The 25,470-nt window shown below is 37.6% G+C and overlaps 1 protein-coding gene and 1 long non-coding RNA gene across 6 annotated transcripts; both read left to right on the top strand.

The window, feature by feature from the left end:
• The first annotated feature begins 203 nt into the window (after positions 1-203).
• tmem245 (transmembrane protein 245) lies at positions 204-16,049 on the top strand. Of its 3 annotated transcripts, none has more exons than XM_089117701.1 (18): positions 204-984; positions 1,980-2,097; positions 3,108-3,203; positions 3,284-3,406; positions 3,528-3,716; positions 3,799-3,968; positions 5,409-5,432; positions 8,722-8,826; positions 8,947-9,029; positions 9,109-9,199; positions 10,409-10,507; positions 10,593-10,724; positions 10,803-10,925; positions 11,008-11,153; positions 12,426-12,526; positions 13,079-13,253; positions 13,335-13,525; positions 13,625-16,049. In XM_089117701.1, exons 1-18 carry the CDS (start codon positions 382-384, stop codon positions 13,657-13,659), a joined length of 2,604 nt encoding a protein of 867 aa, XP_088973827.1. In that variant the 5' UTR covers positions 204-381; the 3' UTR covers positions 13,660-16,049. The 3 variants fall into 3 exon arrangements, with proteins under 3 accessions (XP_088973827.1, XP_088973826.1, XP_088973829.1); XM_089117700.1 differs by having other exon boundaries at positions 13,335-13,529; XM_089117703.1 differs by lacking the exon at positions 5,409-5,432 and having other exon boundaries at positions 13,335-13,529.
• A 6,347-nt stretch (positions 16,050-22,396) lies between these two features.
• LOC148977016 (uncharacterized) lies at positions 22,397-24,794 on the top strand. Of its 3 annotated transcripts, none has more exons than XR_016145739.1 (4): positions 22,397-22,797; positions 23,385-23,451; positions 23,584-23,657; positions 23,739-24,794. It is a non-coding gene; the product is annotated as an uncharacterized LOC148977016 (long non-coding RNA). The 3 variants fall into 3 exon arrangements; XR_016145738.1 differs by having other exon boundaries at positions 23,380-23,451; XR_016145737.1 differs by having other exon boundaries at positions 22,397-23,451; positions 23,739-24,791.
• The last annotated feature ends 676 nt before the right edge of the window (positions 24,795-25,470 follow it).

Here is a 25,470-nt window from a genome sequence, read left to right as displayed (position 1 = left end):
TTTTTAATCATCCTATTCAACACCAATCTTTTGATACATTCAACCATTCAGTTGAATTATGTTATGTTCAAAGAAGAAAGATTGTCATACTGGTTTTGGAACGAGCAAAAAAATGGCACTTTTTTGGTGGTGGGAGGTAACGATCCCTTTAAAGATTTGTTCAAAAACGCCTTTGAACTGCCATTATATTGAAAAACAACCCAAGTAAGATGAGTCATGTCCCTTGTTTACGGCATTCGAATACTACTTTATTAGTAAAAAATAATATTTCAGTCGTGTATTATTTGACTACATTTCCCAGGCTACTACACACTTTACGTCACTGCCCAACCTTCAATTCCATAAGTGGTGAATCCGATTCCTCCGGCCTGAAACGCAGCGATGCCAGCGACCATGGCAGATACAGTGGACCCTGGTCCAGGCGCGGCCACTGACCCGGACACCCCGCGCACAACCCGGCCACACTTCGTCTCGTTTAGCGATACCGTTCAGCCAGCAGTCGGGATGGTTAGCCAACTACTGAGCCAGCAGTCCCTGAAGTTCGACAAAAACATCAAACAGGCCTTCTACAACACGGGAGCGATGATCTTCGTAGCGATCTGTTGCGGAGCATCGGTGTTGGTTTACTTCATCCTGGAGGCTTTTCTACGGCCGCTGCTGTGGGCAGTGCTGTGCGGCACTTTCCTGCACCCGTTCAAGTACTCGCTCGCCCGCCTCGGCCGCTCTTGGCTCAGCAGGCTGCAGGACAGCGGGACGCCGATAGTAGTGGGCACTCTGCTGGTACCGGTGTGGTGCGTGAACTACGGGGTGGAGACACTGGGAGAAATGGTCGTAGATCGGCTCAATGTACTGCTGGCAGTTGGGGCTGGTGTACCCCTGCTTTATTTCTTATATCTGTTCTGGAGCGTCATTGGCATGCAGGTGATCCTTAGTCACGTCTGTACCGTAATCTGTTTCGGCCTGGATTGTTTCAGCTATACTTGGGTGAGTACTGTAGTACTTTGTATAAGGACACGTGAATGGGACAGAGACACGCCTCCTGTGTCAGACCAAGCACAGGTGGACGGGATGGGATTGTGAAACCGGGACTGTTAAAATTCACTTCTTCATAGATAACATGGTGTAAACATGAAAAAACAATAACGAAACTTTGATACAATTTGAACAACAACTTGAATGCAAATTGTAAAACATTGTTTACTATGTATTGAGCAAAGCCTGCATGCCGCAACAAGTTTCATTAATACGATTTATAATTCTTACACTATATAATTGATGTCACACAATTTTGTCATTGTATAGACATCCTCATTATCCATCAGAGAACCATATTTTTGCATTGCAAGTCAAAGCTGCCTTCAGATAACCTAACCACAGGCAAATGTGTTTGTATACAAAAAAACACATCTGCTCATGTGAAATATCAACATTTCATGAACCTATGCTTAACATGTCTGAGTAGGAATTGTAGCATGACATCCCAGATACCAAAAATATGGCCTTAATGAGAGATCATAATGCATATTTCAAGTTCTTTTAAAGGTACAAGAGCGCTACACGACTACATTTCACCATGAACTTCAATTTAATGACCTCACTCACTATCTGATTTATTTATATATTTACTTTCTTGGCTTAATTGAATTCATACAGGTCACATGAAAACTGTTCAAATTGTAATTGGGAACAAATGCCCCCTTTAACAGAACCTTGTGATTTACTTATAACAAAAAAACACAAAGCTCATCTGGGGGTGGAGCTGGATTTTATTTCTCTTTTATATCAAAGACCTAAAGAATGACCAAATTTGTGTGTTCAAATGTGTGTGTTGTTGATACACTCTTGCAGTGCAGTGCATATGAGGGCTGGGAACATACTGGGGGCTTTTTTGATTATAAACAGATTGGTGGCAAATGTTTGGTGCAGGGCACAGTAGTTACCAGAGATGTCCAAATGTTCTCTCTTTTTCTCTTTGGCAGGTTGGCACATTAGTTGTTGGCTATGTGTTGGCAGTGGCCTTTAAGTGGACGCCTGGCATGGAAAGTTACTTGCGTTCCCTGTCTGTGCCTGTATGGACCGCACTTATTTTCTACCTGGGTAAGACCCTTCTGTTATGAAATAGTGAATGATTCTGTTTGGGTTGTATGTGTATGTGTTATATCTTAAAGAGCAGAGTGGTCAATGGACAATATAAAGCTTGTATATATTATGTCACACTATTTAGATTAAAGCTTCACAAGATAAACAGTAAATAATATGTATTACAATTGCTGCAATGAAATTTATTAGGGGTGTAACAATATATCGTGCCACAATATATCACAACACAAAAATGCAACAATACGTATCGTGGATAGTCCCCCACAAATAAAAATATCAGTGGCCGACATTATTTTAAGTATATCTAGTCAGTGGAAGAGGGCAAGCATATTCATTTAAAATAATTTTGTATTTTCAGCTTCAGAAAGAATCATGAATATTTTTAATCTGGTGTCACCATTGTCCTTGGCTTACAAGCACCAAATCCGAGCCTGTTCGTTTAAACCCACAATGTAATATCAAATTTAGCATTTTAATCAACAGTGCATTTTTTTGTTAACCTTCTACCATAGGTCTTGGAGTATCGCAATAATATCTTATCGTGAGTTCAGTAACGTGATATGTATCGAATCGTGACATGAGGGTATCGTTACACCCCTAAAATGTATATTTAATTTACATAATTTTTACAAAATTGATAATGAATGATTTATTAATAATTTGATAGAAAGTAGTAAATCTGTAAAAAAAAAAAAAAAGATAATACTAATAGAAAGGTAAGCGCTTTAGTTCTTTTTCATATACTGTACACTGTACTATAGCAGTACGGTCAAATAATTCATTAGATAGAACTGCTACTAAAAGGCTTCCCATTCTCTATCTTTATTAGTTTACTGTCTTTGTTTAATAGTTTTATCCAATGAATTATTTGTAATAAATGATCCTGTGCATTTATGGTCAGGTGGTGGGGTTCTTGACACTGTTAAAGTAAAAGCTGAAAGTTTAGCATTGACCTACAGTGCTGTCAATGAAGTAATGCTAAAAAAAATCTCCCTCTCTTTTTCCAGTCTCTCTGACAGGGTCGTGGCGGGTGCCTGTGTTTGTCGTGGTGGTGTTCCTGCTAATAGTGGGATCTCAGCAGAAGCCTGTTGTTCCAGGGAAAGGTCAAGAAACAGGCTCTCTTACCATTTACACTCTGTTCTTTATGTCCTCTGACCTTTGGTCCTCTCCTCTCTCTGTATAGGCGAGCTGTCTGGTCAGGTTCTCTCCTTTGCTGCTAACACAATCTTCATGGCAATCTCCTGCAGTAATTTCAGCCATGCTGAGAAGATACAGGATGAGACAAGCACCAAAGAACAATCCACAGGTGGCACAAAAAAAGCAAACAGTCCACTATTAGATTCTAATTTGTGTTAATGTTTAAAGTTATTTGCAATGCTGATTTTGTGGAAAGTCAGCAAGATTTTCCCCTCTTCTTCTCCTCACAGTGTTGGACTCTCCGATGGACTCTCCGAAGGTGGTCTTCAGCCGGAGTAGAAGCAGACTAGAGTTCAGGGGTCTCCAGCACAAAGAGAGGACCAGTGATATCTACTTTGTGCTGCTTGCGTGGGCTATAGTGTTGGTGCAGGTCTGGCTCAACCTCTGGATCTTACAGTTGTTGCCCATCCCTGTTGCTGGTAAATTCTGTGTTCATTGTCCTGAGGTCAGGAGTGTGAAGATAGTGTTCACATTTTCATGAATGAGTGCTATGTTTTTTAGTTTGGGTCCTGAAGAAGATGTTTGTGCGTTTTGGGATGAAGGACTTCGCTGGACGGACTCTACTGAAATGGTGGTCGGCTTCTGAGAAGTTTGTCAAAGACAGACAGGATGCCCTGCTGCCTGGACCGATCAAAGGCTTAGCTCAGTTCTTGCTTCGGGTGGACACTAAGGTAACGCCTCACATAGATACACCCACACAAAAGCGCTAGTGTGTCTGCTGACCCGCTGTCCTTAACAGCACTTGCCTGCTGGTAGTTGTCACCACATGTGTGCACATTTATTTTTGGAGGCGACAGAGATCTGTGATTACAAAGAGGAACTGAATGTGGTTGTGGCTTGCTAATTCTCTTTTTTACTTGCACAACTAAGGCACGAAGTACTCATAACTGACTGAATAAAAGCTATGGAGCTTAGATGTGGATGTTTCATGACTTGTAGAGGCATGTGGGGAAAAAAAGAATTATTCAGCAGATGTATTTTCAATGTGAATGTGTTTTTCTGTAAGAAAATGTCATTAACCAAATAGTTGGAACACAATTAAATGCACGTCCTGTCTTTTTGATTAGCTCAAATCAAGAGTAACTATTTTTAGTCTTTGCATAGTCATGTTGTATTTCTGGTTATTGTTGGTAGTTTTTGATTTCCATTTATTGTTTGAGGTTTATGATATTAGGAAGTCAACTCAACACTCCCAATTGTCCCCACAGTTTCTATTGTCCCTTTCACTGTCTGAAGTGAATGACAACCCACAGCTGCAGTCAATCTAGATTAAACGTCTCGGGTTGTGACTATAACCCTTGTTCCCTGAGAAGGGAACGAGTCACTGCATATATATTGGGGATGGGCAACGATTAATCGCATCCAAAATAAAAGTTTGTGTTTACATGATATATATGTTTGTGTGGTGTGTATAATTATTTTTTATATATAAATGCTAGCACATGCATGTATATATTTAAGAAAAATGTGTTCTTAATATATCAAATATTTATATTTATACATAATATTAATTATGTATAAATATATATAAAGTACATGCATGCAAATATTTATTAAATATATACATGCATGTGTGTGTATTTATTTATACAAAATAATTATACACACCACACACATATATTACGTAAACACAAACTTTTATTTTGGATGCGATTAATTGCGATTTATCATTGCCCATCCCTAATATATATATATATATATATATATATATATAGTTTTGTGGCTTGTATTAAATGACATTTTTTTTTTTCTTGATGTTATCTTAATTCACAGATGAGGCAAAATGTTAAATACTGTAAAAAAACTGTAATTTGCTTTATGTAAGCATCATATCCCTCACTGACCGTCCACAAGAATGAAAGGAGGTAAAAAAAAAAAAAGACGAAGACACTTAAAAAATAAGAATTGTTGCAGATTATTAAGCTTTCTTTTGCCCACTTTTAAAGCCCACCAAATCACACCTTCTCTAATTGTTCAGTATGAATATCTTTCTCAAATTTCACCGTCCGATCTTGTTCTGTTTTTGCCTTGAAAACACGTTGAAAACACTGCTTTCACTGCTGATTGGTTGTTTCTAATAACCGTTTGTCTCTCTGTCTCCCTCCTCAAAGCTCTGGCATTGGCTTAACAAGCAGGTAAATTATTTGTGCTAGCAGGTGTACAAGAGAAAGAAAGGAATAACAAAGGGGAAGAGAAAGAAAGAATGACAGTGTGCTTTCATTAGAAGCTTTGGAGTGATGCTTTCCCCTCCCCACTGTCACCCCTCCATCTTTGAGCTTCTGCTTAGCTCACTGGCTGTTCCTGCTGTGTGGCACTTTGCGCTGTGGAAGGGAGCATGCGCTCTGGATGTGATTGAGATTCTGACACACTAACTGTCAGGAAAAAAAATGCAGAACAAAACCCCATGAGAGTCCACCGCCTCTTCCACAGCTCTTGAAGTGTGCTGGGCTGGTTGTCTTCAGAGTGTGTGAGATGCATTTAGGGAGAGAATAGAATGGAGGGTTGGGTGAAGGGATGCTCTGGTCTGCTGAGACCAAGGCTAGTGGTGTTGCTGGGTACTTCAGGTACAGGCAGGTTTGGTAAAGGGGTTTTCTTCTGTCTGTTCCTAACTAGACACTCAAGCTGCCTGCTGCCCTATAAGGTATAAGTGATTGTCTTCATTAAGGACTTCACATAGGAAACGCCGCACACCACACAAATAGATCTCTGCATGGTAAACTTCACTTCCCTTGATTTCAGTAGTTTGTTTCCTTTAAGACAAGTCATTTCACTCGGCGGCCATCATTGAAACGTCTCTCGGGCATTCAAGTGCTGCTCCTATCTCTTTGAATGGGGAAATATAATATTCTCTCCAAAACTGTTTGCCAAGCTTACGATTAAATTTGAAATCACCAATGAAATCTGTCAACAACTGTCTTATAAATTTTGTTTCTAAACGCTTGAATCATGGCTGAGGGTGTGTCTCTGCTTCTATTGGAGCCGGAGCTTCTAACGCCAGCTGCAGTGATGCTATGACATTACCGATTGGCTCTTTTATTTAGAAGGTGGATCTTATTCCGCCATATTGTGCGTTGAACTTTCTCCCATTCATAGTAGTGAACCATCATTCTGTATATGAAGAGTTCAGATGCAAAAGCCTCTAAATGCCATTCGAAATTTTCTTCTTTAATGATGATTTTTATCAAACTTGTATATTTAAGTTCAGTAATTTCACTTAAATAACAATTAATAGGTAATTATGATTGCCATTTAAGTGAAATCACTGAACTTAAATATACAAGCTTAATAAAAATGATCATTCTAGAAGAAAATTTCAAATGGCACTTAGAGGCTTTTGCATCTGAACTCTTCATATTAAGTCTTTGGTTTAATGTTAGCATGTTGCTAAGCTAACGGCTTGATGCGCTAACAAGCACACGCAAATATTGAGTAAAATCATCTCATTTTAATTACATAACTTAATAAGTATAATATGTGAGTATATATAAATAATATATATATGTGAATAATATAATCATGTACTGTACAGTAAACCCTTTAATAAAAAATAAAAAAAAGAAGAATATTCAGCAAGGCTACATTAAATTGATCAAAAGTGACGAGTAATGTTATATTTTATTTTATAAAGCTTTTTTTAAGTTCATTTGAACTTTCTATTCAACAAATAACTCTAATAATGTTAAGCAGGAAATCCGTTCATGGATCATCATCATCATCGATAATAATAAGAAATGTTTCTTGAGTACCAAAATCAGCATATTAGAATGATTTCTAAAGGATCATGTGACAAAGTCTGGAGTAATGATGCTGAAAATTCAGCTTTGCCATCACAGGAATAAATTACATTTTCAAATATTTTCAAATAGCACATAGTTATTTTAAATTTTAACGATATTGAACAATATTACTCTTTTACTCTATTTTTTTTAATCAAATAAATCTCTCATTATTTAAAAAAAACATGATAAAACAAAATCTTACCAACCAATTTTTGAACTGTAGTACACATTTCTTTAGCATTACTGTATCTGCCTTCTTAAGTTTACATTTTCTTTATATTTGCTTGTTGCAATGCATTTCACGCTTAAAAAAATATTAATTCCAGAGAATTTCAGGAAAATATCAGAGCTATTGACAAAATATGTTGTTCACCATTGTGTTCAAAGCCTTATTATGCATGAATATAGGTAGGCCTATGTTGTTTCAAAGGAAAAAATATATCTTTGTAATCTTTCAACAAAATGTAAAAACGTGATGTTTTTTTTTTCCAAGGAAAACCAAACAAACTATCTATATTCCATCCTGCAAAGATTTAGAAGATGTTGGAAAGACTTCAGAATATACTGTCAAAGAATATCACTTCTGTTGTTTGTTTGTCATTGTTAATGTTCTATAAATAATCTCCTGGACCAAATTTTAAGATGAATCTGACTGTGGCTCAACAGGAGCAGATGGTGATGAAGTTATTTTCGGGTCTGATAGTATGTCCCTCCCCTCAGGAGTCTTTTTGCATTTGCCAGTATTATTTTGCTACTGTGTATCAGGCCCTTAACGTTTTGAAGAGGGAGTGATGCAGTTCTTTTAGCCTGTTGTTCTTTTTTAGTCTTTCTTTAATTTCCTTAATGATGTGCTTTGTACTAATCCATCATCAACATGGCTAGTTTTGTGATGTTAATACTTAGCGCTAACAGGAACAGGGAACAGGATTAGACATGCAAGTGCCGCCCACAGGGCCTACAGAAGCTGGGTGAGCAGAGAAACCAAGTCCACCTGCCAAAAACAAAAATATGCCCACCACCTCCTGTTTCCTGACAGCTGTTGTTAGCCTGCTGTTAGCTACTTCACTCAGTAGTTAGTCTTGCTTAGTCATCCAACAGGTTAGCGAGTGTAAAGTAAAGAAATATCAGCATGATTTTGGCTAATGCGGCAGTTACAAGTGTGAATTTTCAACAGAATTAATATTTTCACAGCCTTAAAAAACTCAAATAAGGCTGGAACAATTAACCTCTCTGTACCTTTCTGAGGCTCGGGAACTTATCCATGAATCCTCTGCTAAGTTTTCAAAGGAACACTTCACTTAAAAATGTTGTTTTAAGTTCCTCACACAAAACTATTGCAGGTCTTTAGAAAACTTGAAGTCCGTTTTTAACTTAACAGAACTACATAGCTTGTTTTTTATTGGATTATAATTTTTCCTGTTTACCAAAAGTAAAAAAGGATAGAACAATATAGTTCTTTGTTGAGTGAACTGTTCCTTTATTTTTTTTACTTAAAGAGCATTTTACTTTTCAGTTTTCAGAACCAAAGGAATGAACACGATTGCTCCTCAGGTTTGGCAGAGGGAAGCAGGTTTCTGTGTTCTCACACACTTGCATGAATGATCAGATTATTTGTTGAAACTGATCTCTCTTTCTCTCTTTGCAGATGATCGTGTGGCTGGAGCGCTCCTTGGATAAGCTGATCAGTATTTTCATTATCTTCCTGCTGGTAATGGGCACACTGCTCATGGCCTTGCTGCTCACAGCTATGGTACAGTGTTTCCAATCCACTGTCCTTGGGCGGATTATTCCACTTCGTGAAAGACATGATCCGTGACTGATCCCAGCCACCGTACACATCATCTCTCACCGATTGTATTTTTGTTCACAGGTGCACCAAGAGAGTGTTCATATCATAGAGGTCACCAGTAACCTGATCAACGAGACTGTGTCCAACCACCCAGAGTGGGCCAAGTAAGTTGAAACATACGTTGGAAGTTAAGAATCTTCTCTAAATGATGCGTAACAGTGCGTGTGTGTGTGTGTGTTGTAGCTGGCTCCCAGAGGCCCAGGTTGTTCAGAAGGCTTTAAACTCTGCTGCCACAAATGTTTACCAACATGGAAGAGAATGGATCACACTTAAGGTCAGAGTTAAATGTTTACAATTCTCTTGAAGACCACATGAAACAACATTTCTAACAAATTTAATGAGACTGATAAATGAAAGTAAATGGTTACCAGTGGCTGTGAAAGGACAAAAAAAAGCACCATTACAAGTATCATAACAGTGTTCCATACAAATCTTGGGCTATATTCCAAGTCTTCTGAAATAGTAAGATAGCTTTCTGTGAGAAACAGTCCAAAACTGAAGTTATTCATCTGCTTTTAAAATGTAATTTGTGTCATTTAAATGTGCCCTCATTAAAAAGTATTATTTAAAAAAAAGAGTACTAGTTATGGAAATAACACGCTTTTAAAGACTATACATTTATAGAATAGACACTTATTTGCATGTTATTTGCAATTAAAGGAAAATCTATTGTAGTTTAAAGTTTTAATAAATGCAGTTAGCTGAATTTTAGAGTGCTTTTTTGACCCATTTAAATGTAGTATTGAATAACACAATAACAGTAACTCACTTTACCTATGCTTAGTATGTTAGTCAACACATCAAAATAAATGTACTTTGAGTATGCTTAAGTGGCTTTATATTTCATTATTATATTAATGAAATATAAAGTTTATATAATAATGATATTAATATAATAATGATATTAATGATATTATATTGTCTTCGAATACAGATTTAAAAAAAAAAAAACATTTTTACATACATTACATGTACCTTATATGTAACTGCATACAATTAACCCTCAACCAAAACCCTAAACGTATAGTAAGTACATGTTGTTTGTTAATCTAGCTTACTCAGTACTTAAATATATAATTACACTGTAAATAAAGTGTAATATGCTTTTGTATTGTACTTAAAATCTTAAGTGCACATTCAATTCATTTTGAGTGCACTTTTTTCCACATAAACAAATGTGACACGGTCGGTTAGAATAATAATCATGGGTTTGTTGGTGTAAAAAAAAAGTGATGACAACATAATGAATGGATTTGATTTTATCGATATAACCATGAAAAGTAAGCTATTGGTTAATATTTTTTTTTATGCTCAAGCAACCTTTGTTACATCAGCAGAAATTAATAGTTTCAGAGCTGGATAAACATTTCAACAGATTACTCAATTTAACATTTGATTACAAAATGTAATTATTAATTGGATTCAAGTTGTATTTCATTTTCAAGTCCTTAATCTTTTATTCTTTTTATCATTTTCATTGTAGCTTCATAAGATGTTGGGTGATAAAGTAAACAACACGGCCGTAATCGAGAAACAAGTTCTGGAGTTGTGGGACCGTCTCTATCAGTCCTGGATTGTTAAGGTAATAACAAAACCTTACTCGGTCACACACAGTCGCTAACTTGCAGTATTTGTTGTATTCCAGTCCGTGTGTTTTTATTTTGTAGAATGTGACTCATACTGGACGGCACCGTGGAAACAAGCAACATCTGCACAGGCAGAACAGCTGGCTAGGGGACATACTAGACTGGCAGGACATCGCCTCATTCGTGCAGGAGAATATTGAGACTCTGCTCTCGGTTAGTCAGTGTGTGTGTGTACGTGATAGGGAGTGTCTTAATTTGGCAGATTAATGAATATGCTGTCTTCTGCGATAGATCTTGGAGTCTCTGTGGGTGGTGATGAGTCGAAATGTTGGTTTGCTGATATCCACAACAACCACGCTGCTCACCGTACTGTTCCACAGTGGCACCGCACTGCTCAACTTTGTCCTGTCTCTGGTAATAGACACACACACAGTTGGATTGATGGGATTGGATATTTTGTGGTGATTTTAAATATTTATTGTCTCTGAATGTATAGGTGATTTTCCTGACCACACTTTTTTACCTGCTGAGCTCCAGTGGTGAATATTATAAACCTGTGAAATGGGTAATCAGTCTCACACCCCTCTCCCAACCGGGACCCTCTTCAAACATTATCGGCCAGTCTGTGGAAGAGGCCATCAGGTACACATGTGGAGCTTTGGTTTGTCTTAAAGCAGTGCTCCTCAACCCTCTCTATATAGAGAGATTGAACATCAACTAAATATATATATATATATATATATATATATTTATATATATATAACATAGGAATATATATATATACTTTGTATATAATTTTTATATATAATTTTATTATTATATTTTACTATTTAAATATTATTTTTATTTAAATATTATTATAAATAAATATTAAAATATTTTTTTTAAATATTTTTATTTTTTTAAATTTGCTGAGCCCCCTGGTTGAGAGAGAACCACTGCCTGACGGGATATTTAAGTTTAAATGTAAACATGTTGCTGCTCCCACAAAATCTAATTTTATAAACTGATTTTTTTTGTACATAATTTTACGAAATGTGTGTACAGTAGCAAGTCTGTATTAGGTGGAAGCATAAATTAGATCTTATAGGGATAGTTCAAAAATGGAAATCCTGTCATCATTTACTCACCCTCATTTGTTCCAAATCTGTATGACCTCCTTTCCCCTGTGGAACACAAAAGAGACTTGCCATATTTTGTCTGTCAATTTTCAATGTTGATTGGACCCCAACGTTTTCCAGAATATCTTCTTTTGTGTTCTGCAGAAGAAAGTAAGTCATATAGAATTTTTATTATTGGGTGAACTATCCCTTTAATACCAGTTAAAGACACCTTACTTTGTAATCACCACAAGAGGGCAATACTGTTCTGCTTTTTCTGCCAATTTTTTCCATTTGTACAGATAATTTAACAGATCATGATCGGAACAACTGAAATGGGGGTGAAATTGACTGCTATTAATATGCTGGTTAAGAATTTCAAAGGGGTTCATCTACAGGTAAGGGTGACCCAGAAAATGGAGAATGAATGGGGTCACAATCTTGCTGTAGCGCAGCAGTGCCCTTGAGCGTGATGCTTCTCCAGAGGAAATTAGCATAATGTAATTGGCTTAGATAAAGACATCTGTTTTTTTGTTTTTGTTTTTTGTTTTTCAAGGCACAATAACATCATTTTCCCTCCATAGACAATGTCATGAGCTGTGAAAATGAAAGGAGGAGAGGAATTCGGTGTGAGCTCACTCAGCTCAGTGTGTATGTGTGTGCGCTGATGTTCCATTAGACCCATTTTTATGAGCACTATTACAGAGAGACTTATTCACTCTGACTCCTGTCAGTGTTAAGCTAACTGACAAAAGAAAAGCCCTCTGTGTTTCCATTCTCTACCTCTCACCCTGTTTCCTTTTTCTTTTTGCAGGGGTGTGTTTGATGCCTCTCTGAAGATGGCTGGATTTTATGGCCTTTATACATGGCTTACACACACAATATTTGGCATCAACATTGTCTTCATCCCCTCAGGTTAGACTAAAAAAACACACAGACATATAGCCTTTTGGATGTGGTGTGAAACAGTCCTTATTATTCATTTTGTTGTATACACTATCTTTTATTTTAAAGAATTGAATACTTTTATTCTGTAAGGATGCATTCGAATGATCAAAGGTGACAGAAATCTTTTGTAACATTAGAAATGTCTTTATTATTTAAAATAAATGTGTGATGATGAACAGAAAGTTCAAAAGAACAGCAATGGTTTCCACAAAAATATTAAACTGGAAAATTTTCAACATTGATAATTATAAGAAAGGTTTCTTTAGCAACAAATCAACATATTAAAATGATTTCTGAAGGATGATTTCTAAAAAATTAATCTTTGCCATCACAGGAATAAATTACATTTTAAAATGTATTTAAACAGAAAACTCATTTAAATTGTAATAAAATTTCAGCCTTGTTTTTCAAAGAAGTTATGCTCACCATTTAAAAAATCTTAGCAACCCCAAACTTTTTGAACGGTAAAGTACATTTATCTCATATTTATCTTGCCTTTGTCTCTTTTGCTCTGTGCAGCAATGGCAGCCATCTTAGGTGCCGTGCCGTTTTTGGGGACGTACTGGGCGGCACTGCCAGCGGTGTTGGATTTGTGGTTGGCCCAGGCGGAGGGAGTCAAAGCTCTGCTGCTTCTCTTCTTTCATCTGCTGCCAACATATTTCGTTGACACGGCCATATACTCCGATATATCAGGGTGTGTTTGTCTCTTTATACTTGCTTTACATGTGCCATCTGTGGTGTCCCATTTTTTACTAACCCATATATCTCTATGCAGAGGTGGGCACCCGTATTTGACTGGTCTCGCGGTAGCAGGTGGAGCGTACTATTTGGGTTTGGAGGGTGCCATCATTGGGCCTATCCTGTTGTGCATACTGGTGGTGGCATCCAACATCTACAGTGCCATGCTAATGAGCCCTAGCAGCAGCCAGGCAACTCCAGTGCAGAGCCACTTCCCTGTACATCATGGCATGTAATATAAACCTTGGTTGTATCCTTAATAACTACTTTTTACATTGTAATCACCATTTGAACTATTCTTCTTTTTTTTTCTCGGGTTATTTGCAGAAACCCCAATGCAGCTGAAGAGAAGCGATGAATAAAAGAGAGACCTGACCAGCCTGTTACACTTGTTAACAGTAGCCCTCGCTCTGGGGTACCCCTGCAAGACCACAAAAGAGGAAACTTTCCGTCTCCTCACCCTAAGGGTTCACACGGCAACATAATTGCTACGTTCCCTGCAAATGTGGCTCTAATAGCACATAGGTTAATCATAGCCCTTATTATCACCCTCTGTGCTTATAGTTCATTTAGCACTGAAAATCCGGGCAAAAAAAAACAAAACGCTACGCCGTTTGCACACCTCAGTGCAAAGTTTAGTTAGCACGCCTGTGCTTTGTCCAGCACTGTACTAGGGAATTATGCCAGTGCTGTAATGTTAACTTCAGTTAGCACACTAACAATACTAGACGTTTACATCATGCTTTACTGTAACAGCTCACCAGGGTCCCAGTCATCGGACCATATTTTCAGGCTAGATCACTGATAGTTTTTGCTTATCTGGTTGTACTGATTATTTATCCCATATTGTGGATGTTTGGCACTGTTAAATGGTTATATGTGTGATTGAAAGGACATTACTCTTAGATTTACTATTTAAACATGTGTTTAAAGTGTTACATCTTTCTGTTTCCATACATTTATAGTATGTGTTCCTGGAGATCTACCTGTCTCTACCCTCTACACTACTGCCTGTAGAATGAAATGGTTTGATTTGATTGGACGTTTAAATGATATTTACAGGATGATCTCCAGTAGTATGACTGAACAGCACTGAGTCTGACTTATACAAATATACTATATCAGGTGGAGTATCAGGTGTTTATGAACAAAAATACTGTAAAGTAGCTTTAACTATAACAATGTGAAACTAGCTTAACACAATTAACTAAGTTTTTACGTTCATATTACCTCAAATGTCTTAATGAAATTTTCTCCGGTTCAGTTGCCCATTTAAGTACATTGTAATCAGAGCCCGGCCCGAGGCATGAGCGAACTAAGCGGCCGCTTAGGGCCCCCTGACCACTAGGGGGCCCCCTAATCAGGGTTATTTTTTTTTTTTTATTTTTTTTTTTTCAGATTACTTAAACAAGTGACATAAATCAATGAATGAATGAAAATGACTGAATGAATCATTCAAGACAACAAAACTCTGATTTAATGATCAATATACCTGCCAACAAGTTACAACTGTTGCTGTGTCTGCCTGCATTGCGGAGATCATAGACTGTAAAAACCGGATTGAAGAAATATTGTTTAGGCCACTTTGTTTGATATAATCACAACAATTTAACGCAAGTATGGGAATTGAACTCAGATCTTCTTGAAAGCCCAACGCTTTATCAACTGAGCCACTGCATCTATTGCGGGTTTAGTTTTATTTGTTGGAAAAATAAATATAGAAATATAATTTGACACAAGAGGGCAGTATAGCCCTCTTTATGGTTCTGAGTTTAAACTAAACCGTGACATCTACACGTTTTCCAAATTGGACCAACGTGATTATTTTACGTCTTGTCGTGATACGGGTTGGACACTGAAGTTACAGGAGTTTCTTCCCGTTGCTAAGCAATGGAACTAGGTCGAGTATTTAAAAGGTTATGGTTAACACGGTTAACGTGGTTTAACGTCGATGTAATACGTTGTTTTTAGCGTACCTTTTGCTTAAACGAGGAGCTGGGGGACGCCGGAAAAATAGACATTTTACTCATTAGGCTGCTTCATTAAAAACGTGACATTTAGACGTTTTCTTCGGGGTGGATCCAGGCAAATTAATCCTTTTCACTTTGAAAATAATAATAATATATATATATATATATATATATATATATATTGCATTTTAAATAATAGAACATTTCTCAGTGATGATCGTAAATAAAACAAAGTTCCATTTTTCTCGGTTTAACCCCCTTAGACCTGAATTATGTTTCAAGTTTCTGAAAAATATAAAAGTACATTTTCCCAGCTCATGAGGTTTCTATAGGCTAAATGAAAACATATGACATTTTTTTTTTAAATATAATTGCTTTCATTGTGATTTTTTTGTCCATTCCAATGGACATCAGGTCAAAACAGGTGTACTTCCCAAAAATGTACCAACATGAAATAAATTAATAAACATAAAATTTGTTGGTCTATACTTTAAGCTTTTTCTCAAGGTCAAAAAAATTCCAGCAGTATACAATTTCAACAATAATTTTGAGGTTTTTGTTTTACACATTGTTTGTAACAAACTAAATAAATTCGAATCAATCAATCTGGTCATATTAGAGACATTTTCTGTGTGCATCTTTCTTTTTTTAGAACAAAAACTTGAACATTATAACATTACAACTTTTATCATAGGTTTTTCCTTTATATTGCACATTTGTTTATTCATAACAAAATAAACCTTGGAATCATAACAAAATAAACCTTGGAATCAATCAATGCATTCATGTTAGAGTCATTTCCTGTGTGTTTTCTTGTATTTTTACAGTACTGGCAGGACGGTTGCCAGCAAGTCACTGTATTTCGATTTCCAGTATTCGATTGCGGAAATTTCCGATTTCGTCGATGAGGATGGGAAAATCTTACATGTCTGTGCAAACTTTGCCCGTTTAATAATTGTTAATAATTGTTATCTGTGGTTGTAAATGGGCTGTGGCTATAATAATAGCCTAATATTTAAAAAGAAGCTCGCAGCAACATATGGAAAAAGAACTATGAACTAGTTCATGAACTTGGTCTTCCAGAGATGAGATAATTGAGATCGAGCATTTATGCCATTATAAATATCTCAATATCTCAGCTCTGGAAGGATCCACAGCCTCCATTTTTGCACTCATGTCTAAGTCTCACGGCCCTCTATCAGAATCCAGAGTTCTGAGAAGATTGGAGAACCTTAATTTTTCGGCCGAAAAAAAAACCCGAAAGGGGTACCACTGTCGTTTTTTTTTTCGGGTCGAATTTTTGAGTTTCGATATCTCAGCTCTGGAAGGGTCTAGAGCCTCCATTTTTGCACTCAGGTCTAAGTCTCACGGCCCTTTATCAGAATCCAGAGTTTTGAGAAGATTGGAGAAACTTAATTTTTCGGCGGAAAAAAAACAAAACGAAAGGGGTACCACTGTCGTTTTTTTTTCGGGTCGAATTTTTGAGTTTCGATATCTCAGCGCTGGAAGGGTCTAGAGCCTCCATTTTTGCACTCAGGTTTAAGTCTCATTGCCCTCTATCAGAATCCAGAGTTTTGAGAAGATTGGAGAACCTTAATTTTTCGCCTGAAAAAAAAAACGTAAGGGGTACCACTGTCGTTTTTTTTTTCGGGACGAATTTTTGAGTTTCGATATCTCAGCTCTGGAAGGGTCTAGAGCCTCCATTTTTGCACTCAGGTCTAAGTCTCACGGCCCTCTATCAGAATCCAGAGTTTTGAGAAGATTGGAGAACCTTAATTTTTTGCCCGAAAAAAAAAATGAAAGGGGTACCACTGTCGTTTTTTTTTTTTAGGTCGAATTTTTTGAGTTTCGATATCTCAGTTCTGGAAGGGGCTAGAGCCTCCATTTTTGCACTCAGGTTTAAGTCTCACTGCCCTCTATCAGAATCCAGAGTTTTGAGAAGATTGGAGAAACTTAATTTTTCGGCCGAAAAAAAAAACGAAAGGGGTACCACTGTCGTTTTTTTTTTTTCGGGTCGAATTTTTGAGTTTCGATATCTCAGCTCTGGAAGGGTCTAGAGCCTCCATTTTTGCACTCAGGTCTAAGTCTCACGGCCCTCTATCAGAATCCAGAGTTTTGAGAAGATTGGAGAACCTTAATTTTTTGCCCGAAAAAAAAAAACGAAAGGGGTACCACTGTCGTTTTTTTTTCTGGTCGAATTTTTGAGTTTCGACATCTCAGCTCTGGAAGGGTCTAGAGCCTCCATTTTTGCACTCAGGTTTAAGTCTCATGGCCCTCTATCAGAATCCAGAGTTTTGAGAAGATTGGAGAACCTTAATTTTTCGCCCGAAAAAAAAAAACGAAAGGGGTAGCCTACCACTGTCGTTTTTTTTTCCGGTCGAATATTTGAGTTTCGATATCTCAGCTCTGAAAGGGTATAGAGCCTCCATTTTTGCACTCAGGTCTAAGTCTCACGGCCCTCTATCAGAATCCAGAGTTTTGAGAAGATTGGAGAAACTTAATTTTTCGGCCGAAAAAAAACAAAACGAAAGGGGTACCACTGTCGTTTTTTTTTCGGGTCGAATTTTTGAGTTTCGATATCTCAGCTCTGGAAGGGTCTAGAGCCTCCATTTTTGCACTCAGGTCTAAGTCTCACTGCCCTCTATCAGAATCCAGAGTTTTGAGAAGATTGGAGAACCTTAATTTTTTGCCCGAAAAAAAAAACGAAAGGGGTACCACTGTCGTTTTTTTTTTCGGGTCGAATTTTTTCCCCCCGATATCTCAGCTCTGGAAGGGTCTAGAGCCTCCATTTTTGCACTCAGGTCTAAGTCTCACTGCCCTCTATTAGAATCCAGAGTTTTGAGAAGATTGGAGAAACTTAATTTTTCGGCCGAAAAAAAAAAACGAATGGGGTACAACTGTCGTTTTTTTCGGGTCGAATTTTTGAGTTTCGATATCTCAGCTCTGGTAGGGATTAGAGCCTCCACTTTTTGCACTCAGGTTTAAGTCTCATGGCCCTCTATCAGAATCCAGAGTTTTGAGAAGATTGGAGAACCTTAATTTTTCGGCCGAAAAAAAAAAAAAACGAAAGGGGTACCACTGTCGTTTTTTTTTCGGGACGAATTTTTGAGTTTCGATATCTCAGCTCTGGAAGGGTCTAGAGCCTCCATTTTTGCACTCAGGTCTAAGTCTCACGGCCCTCTATCAGAATCCAGAGTTTTGAGAAGATTGGAGAACCTTAATTTTTTGCCCGAAAGAAAAAAATGAAAGGGGTACCACTGTCGTTTTTTTTTCAGGTCGAATTTTTGAGTTTCGATATCTCAGCTCTGGAAGGGTCTAGAGCCTCCATTTTTGCACTCAGGTTTAAGTCTCACTGCCCTCTATCAGAATCCAGAGTTTTGAGAAGATTGAAGAAACTTAATTTTTCGGCCGAAAAAAAAAAACGAAAGGGGTACGACTGTCGTTATTTTTTTTTCGGGTCGAATTTTTGAGTTTCGATATCTCAGCTCTGGAAGGGTCTAGAGCCTCCATTTTTGCACTCAGGTCTAAGTCTCACGACCCTCTATCAGAATCCAGAGTTTTGAGAAGATTGGAGAACCTTAATTTTTTGCCCAAAAAAAAAAAAACGAAAGGGGTACCACTGTCGTTTTTTTTTCTGGTCGAATTTTTGAGTTTCGACATCTCAGCTCAGGAAGGGTCTAGAGCCTCCATTTTTGCACTCAGGTCTAAGTCTCATGGCCCTCTATCAGAATCCAGAGTTTTGAGAAGATTGGAGAACCTTAATTTTTTGCCCGAAAAAAAAAAAACGAAAGGGGTACCACTGTCGTTTTTTTTTTCGGGTCGAATTTTTGAGTTTCGATATCTCAGCTCTGGAAGGGATTAGAGCCTCCATTTTTGCACTCAGGTTTAAGTCTCATGGCCCTCTATCAGAATCCAGAGTTTTGAGAAGATTGGAGAACCTTAATTTTTCGCCCGAAAAAAAAAAACGTAAGGGGTACCACTGTCGTTTTTTTTTTCGGGTCGAATTTTTGAGTTTCGATATCTCAGCTCTGGAAGGGTCTAGAGCCTCCATTGTTGCACTCAGGTTTAAGTCTCATGGCCCTCTATCAGAATCCAGAGTTTTGAGAAGATTGGAGAACCTTAATTTTTCACCCGAAAAAAAAAAAACGTAAGGGGTACCACTGTCGTTTTTTTTTTCCGGTCGAATTTTTGATTTTCGATATCTCAGCTCTGGAAGGGATTAGAGCCTCCATTTTTGCACTCAGGTCTAAGTCTCATTGCCCTCTATCAGAATCCAGAGTTTTGAGAAGATTGGAGAACCTTAATTTTTCGCCTGAAAAAAAAACCGTAAGGGGTACCACTGTCGTTTTTTTTTTCGGGTTGAATTTTTGAGTTTCGATATCTCAGCTCTGGAAGGGATTAGAGCCTCCATTTTTGCACTCAGGTTTAAGTCTCATGGCCCTCTATCAGAATCCAGAGTTTTGAGAAGATTGGAGAACCTTAATTTTTCGCCTGAAAAAAAAACCGTAAGGGGTACCACTGTCGTTTTTTTTTCGGGTCGAACTTTTGAGCTTCGATATCTCAGCTCTGGAAGGGTCTAGAGCCTCCATTTTTGCACTCAGGTTTAAGTCTCATGGCCCTCTATCAGAATCCAGAGTTTTGAGAAGATTGGAGAACCTTAATTTTTCGCCCAAAAAAAAAAACCGTAAGGGGTACCACTGTCGTTTTTTTTTTGGGTCGAATTTTTGATTTTCGATATCTCAGCTCTGGAAGGGATTAGAGCCTCCATTTTTGCACTCAGGTTTAAGTCTCATGGCCCTCTATCAGAATCCAGAGTTTTGAGAAGATTGGAGAACCTTAATTTTTCGCCCAAAAAAAAAAAAACCGTAAGGGGTACCACTGTCGTTTTTTTTTTTCGGGTCGAATTTTTGATTTTCGATATCTCAGCTCTGGAAGGGATTAGAGCCTCCATTTTTGCACTCAGGTCTAAGTCTCATTGCCCTCTATCAGAATCCAGAGTTTTGAGAAGATTGGAGAACCTTAATTTTTCGGCCAAAAAAAAAAAACGTAAGGGGTACCACTGTCGTTTTTTTTTCGGGTCGAATTTTTGAGCTTTGATATCTCAGCTCTGGAAGGGTCTAGAGCCTCCATTTTTGCACTCAGGTTTAAGTCTCATGGCCCTCTATCAGAATCCAGAGTTTTGAGAAGATTGGAGAACCTTAATTTTTCGCCCCAAAAAAAAAAACGTAAGGGGTACCACTGTCGTTTTTTTTTCGGGTCGAATTTTTTATTTTCGATACTTCAGCTCTGGAAGGGATTAGAGCCTGCATTTTTGCACTCAGGTCTAAGTCTCATTGCCCTTTATCAGAATCCAGAGTTTTGAGAAGATTGGAGAACCTGAATTTTTCGCCCGAAAAAAAAAACGTAAGGGGTACCACTGTCGTTTTTTTTTTCAGGTCGAATTTTTGATTTTCGATATCTCAGCTCTGGAAGGGATTAGAGCCTGCATTTTTGCACTCAGGTCTAAGTCTCATTGCCCTCTATCAGAATCCAGAGTTTTGAGAAGATTGGAGAACCTTAATTTTTCGCCCGAAAAAAAAAACGTAAGGGGTACCACTGTCGTTTTTTTTTGGGGTCGAATTTTTGATTTTCGATATCTCAGCTCTGGAAGGGATTAGAGCCTCCATTTTTGCACTCAGGTTTAAGTCTCACGGCCCTCTATCAGAATCCAGAGTTTTGAGAAGATTGGAGAACCTTAATTTTTCGCCCGAAAAAAAAAAACGAAAGGGGTAGCCTACCACTGTCGTTTTTTTTTTCCGGTCGAATTTTTGAGTTTCGATATCTCAGCTCTGAAAGGGTATAGAGCCTCCATTTTTGCACTCAGGTCTAAGTCTCACGGCCCTCTATCAGAATCCAGAGTTTTGAGAAGATTGGAGAAACTTAATTTTTCGGCCGAAAAAAAACAAAACGAAAGGGGTACCACTGTCGTTTTTTTTTCGGGTCGAATTTTTGAGTTTCGATATCTCAGCTCTGGAAGGGTCTAGAGCCTCCATTTTTGCACTCAGGTCTAAGTCTCACGGCCCTCTATCAGAATCCAGAGTTTTGAGAAGATTGGAGAACCTTAATTTTTTGCCCGAAAAAAAAAAACGAAAGGGGTACCACTGTCGTTTTTTTTTTCGGGTCGAATTTTTGAGTTTCGATATCTCAGCTCTGGAAGGGTCTAGAGCCTCCATTTTTGCACTCAGGTCTAAGTCTCACGGCCCTCTATCAGAATCCAGAGTTTTGAGAAGATTGGAGAACCTTAATTTTTTGCCCAAAAAAAAAAACGTAAGGGGTACCACTGTCGTTTTTTTTTTTCGGGTCGAATTTTTGAGTTTCGATATCTCAGCTCTGGAAGGGATTAGAGCCTCCATTTTTGCACTCAGGTTTAAGTCTCATGGGCCTCTATCAGAATCCAGAGTTTTGAGAAGATTGGAGAACCTTAATTTTTCACCCCAAAAAAAAAAACCGTAAGGGGTACCACTGTCGTTTTTTTTTCGGGTCGAATTTTTGATTTTCGATATCGCAGCTCTGGAAGGGATTAGAGCCTCCATTTTTGCACTCAGGTTTAAGTCTCATTGCCCTCTATCAGAATCCAGAGTTTTGAGAACATTGGAGAATCTTAATTTTTCGCCCGAAAAAAAAAAACGTAAGGGGTACCACTGTCGTTTTTTTTTTTCGGGTCGAATTTTTGAGTTTCGATATCTCAGCTCTGGAAGGGATTAAAGCCCCCATTTTTGCACTCAGGTTTAAGTCTCATGGCCCTCTATCAGAATCCAGAGTTTTGAGAAGATTGGAGAACCTTAATTTTTCGCCCCCCAAAAAAAAACGTAAGGGGTACCACTGTCGTTTTTTTTTCGGGTCGAATTTTTAAGCTTCGATATCTCAGCTCTGGAAGGGTCTAGAGCCTCCATTTTTGCACTCAGGTTTAAGTCTCATGGCCCTCTATCAGAATCCAGAGTTTTGAGAAGATTGGACAACCTTAATTTTTCGCCCGAAAAAAAAAATGTAAGGGGTACCACTGTCGTTTTTTTTTCGGGTCGAATTTTTGAGTTTCGATATCTCAGATCTGAAAGGGATCAGAGCTTCCATTTTTGCACTCAGGTTTAAGGCTGCGTCCGAAACCGCATACTTCCCTACTATATAGTAGGGAAAAAGCAGTAGGCGAGTGAATAAGTATGTCCGAATCCTTAGTATCCAAAAAGAGTAGGCGAGAATTACCAGAGTGATGTACTAATTATCGCGAGATTCGGGCATACGTATACTTATAGTACGTCCGAATATTCCTACTTTCGTACTATATAGTAGGGGAAAACAGTATTTGAAAGGAGTAGTATGTCCGAAACCTCAGTACTCATAAAAGAGTAGGCGAGAAGTTCCCGGATGATCTCCTGCTTTCGCCAAGATTTTTGAGTGTTCATCCGATGGGTACTCTTCTATCCCAGGAGGCCACGGGAGAGCATTCGTCATTATCAACATCGCGGAGATCAGCGAAGCAGGGGGTTTTCAAGTGTGAGTAAACACGGTTCCTTGTGTTTAAATCGTATGTGTTAAACTACTATAGAGTAAACGTTTTAACTGTTGAAGGTCTAAAGGACTTAGACAGTATAGTATAGTTGTGATTTTGCTGTAAACACATGTTTTATTAGTTAGTTAAACAGGGGAGCTCCAGTAAGTAGGCTAACGTTACACGTAAGTTTCTAAAATGGATTTACATAACCATATAGCTAACGTTACATCTTAAACACGCTGATTTAAAATGTATATTTACATCTGAAATGAAAATATTGTTTAAGTATTGCAGATGAGCACATCCCAACATGAATAATACATCTGAGTGATGTAACGTTATGTGTGCTATTATGAAGGATAGTTCACTGTTGTCAACACTACTTACATTAGACAAATGTGCTGTAAATACGGTAAATAAACAAATCTATAAAGTAACTAAATATGTTATATTTAATTTGTCCCTTATTAGTGTTGATATATTAAGGAACATTTAAGTTGGATTAAAAGTGAGTTAACACATTAACCTCAGCATGTAAATTCAGTGTTGAGCTCGTAATGTGAATCTTGTCTGTATGTTACAAGGACAGAAGAACACGCGTGTGTTTATCCGGTGGAGAGGCTCATGATGCTGAATGCTGTCATCAAAGGCTTTGGGTGAGTATACTACAGAAATGGATATCAAAATCTATTCAATCTTAAATTGTAGTTTATTTGAATTATTGTAAATTCAAGTAGAGACATTACAACACTTTTCTGATTCTTGATTTCTGTGCATTTGCTGCATAGCTTTTGTGGTGGAGCAGGACCTGCAAGGAAAGATGATGGCAGCATTTGTTTTAGGGATTTTACTCAAATATAAAGTAAGGTTATTTTTAATAAATAAATCAAATGACATTGTGTTAAAATGACTGCTTTTGTATAATGTTTGTGCATTTTTGTAGGATCTGAAATGTCTGCAGACTGGTGTGAGCACTGAGGATGAGGAGCCAAGAGGTGCATCCTGGAAGTGATGCCATGGATGAGTCCCTCCATCTCTCCACCTGCCCTTATGAGTCCCTCCATCTGTCCATCTGCCTTTACGAGACCCTCGATCTCTCCACCTGCCCTTATTGCCTCAGATTGTGAAGCGCAGCACAACAACAAGCTCTGGGAAGAAGGCACAGTCCCCTCTGGTGAATTCATCAGAATAAAGCTGCAGAATGGGAACCGCTGTGTTGAGTCGGCATGATGTGGTGTTCAGCGGCTGTTAATACCTGCTTGTAGTTTGAATAAAGCTTTGTTTCATGTGTTGTTGACTTGTATAATGCATTTGTTTATTGTGATGGTTACTTTTATTTGTTCTTTTACTCATTTATTCATTTTTATTATTGTTGTCAGTATATAAAATGTAATTATTTAATTAATGTATCCATTAATTCATCGATTGACTGATAATTGAGATGTTTCACTGCATTTATGAATATAAATGTATTCATGCATAACTGTCATATGACAAAACAAATTACATTTTGCTTGTTATATTAAATTATATTTTTAGTATATAAAAAAGTTATATAATTAAGTATTGGTCAGCATTTAATATTATTATTTTGTTTAAGTTTTGGGGTGGGCTAACAATGCAATTCATTCTGAGGTAATATTAATTTTTAAGGAGTGATACTTACATTTTTCGAGTATAAAATCAACAGTTTTCTCCAAAAGAGATCTTCGAGCAGCTGCCCGTCTCCTTTGTGCAGACATTACAAACGCAGAGGAAAACTGTTCTAGGTTGTGCTGTCGAGTCACTGATGGTATGAAGTGTTAGTACACCTGTCACTCATAATTTAAACTTATAAACGTATTACATACAAGATCATGGAAAGATACCATAATAGTCATAATGACAAAACAGAAAACATAAAGATCATTGGTTTGTTTACATCATAATACAGGAAAAAGGAACAATAACAAGGCTAAATATCTTTAAATAGTTCTTCATAATACATAAAAAATGTTGTTGTTTTGTTGTTATAGGTCTGAGGGATGAAACGAGGTAAATTCATCAAGAAAAGGAGGAAAACTTAAAGGAGAAACGTTTTGGGTATAAAATATAGAAATTAACAACATATATTCAAGAGGTGACGATTTGGGGGTTTCTTAATAAAAAAAAAAATCAGCTATTTCTTCAACAATACCACAACAAAATGAGAAAGTTTCATCAATGTCAAAATATTTATAGATAGAAGAATTAAACGTGTCGCTGTTCATTTCTTTGCGCTTGTGATATGATGATAACACGTCGTAGTAGGTCACATGATAACGTCAACATGGCAGATGTCCGGTTCTCATTCATACTCAACGAGATTTGGCTATAAAGTACCTACTCTTTTAGCGCTCGTTGAGTAAGTACTTATTGAAATTAAGTACCTACTCATTGAGTATGCGGTTTTGGACGCAGCCTAAGTCTCATGGCCCTCTATCAGAATCCAGAGTTTTGAGAAGATTGGAGAACCTTAATTTTTCACCCGAAAAAAAAAAACGTAAGGGGAACCACTGTCGTTTTTTTTTCGGGTCGAATTTTTGAGTTTCGATATCTCAGCTCTGGAAAGGTCTAGAGCCTCCATTTTTGCACTCAGGTCTAAGTCTCATTGCCCTCTATCAGAATCCAGAGTTTTGAGAAGATTGGAGAACCTT

The sequence above is a fragment of the Pimephales promelas genome, chromosome 12 (genome assembly GCF_988280905.1).
Source record: "Pimephales promelas chromosome 12, fPimPro1.hap1.1, whole genome shotgun sequence".
Taxonomy (NCBI): Eukaryota; Metazoa; Chordata; class Actinopteri; order Cypriniformes; family Leuciscidae; genus Pimephales; species Pimephales promelas.
This window is presented reverse-complemented; position numbering and strand designations above follow the sequence as displayed.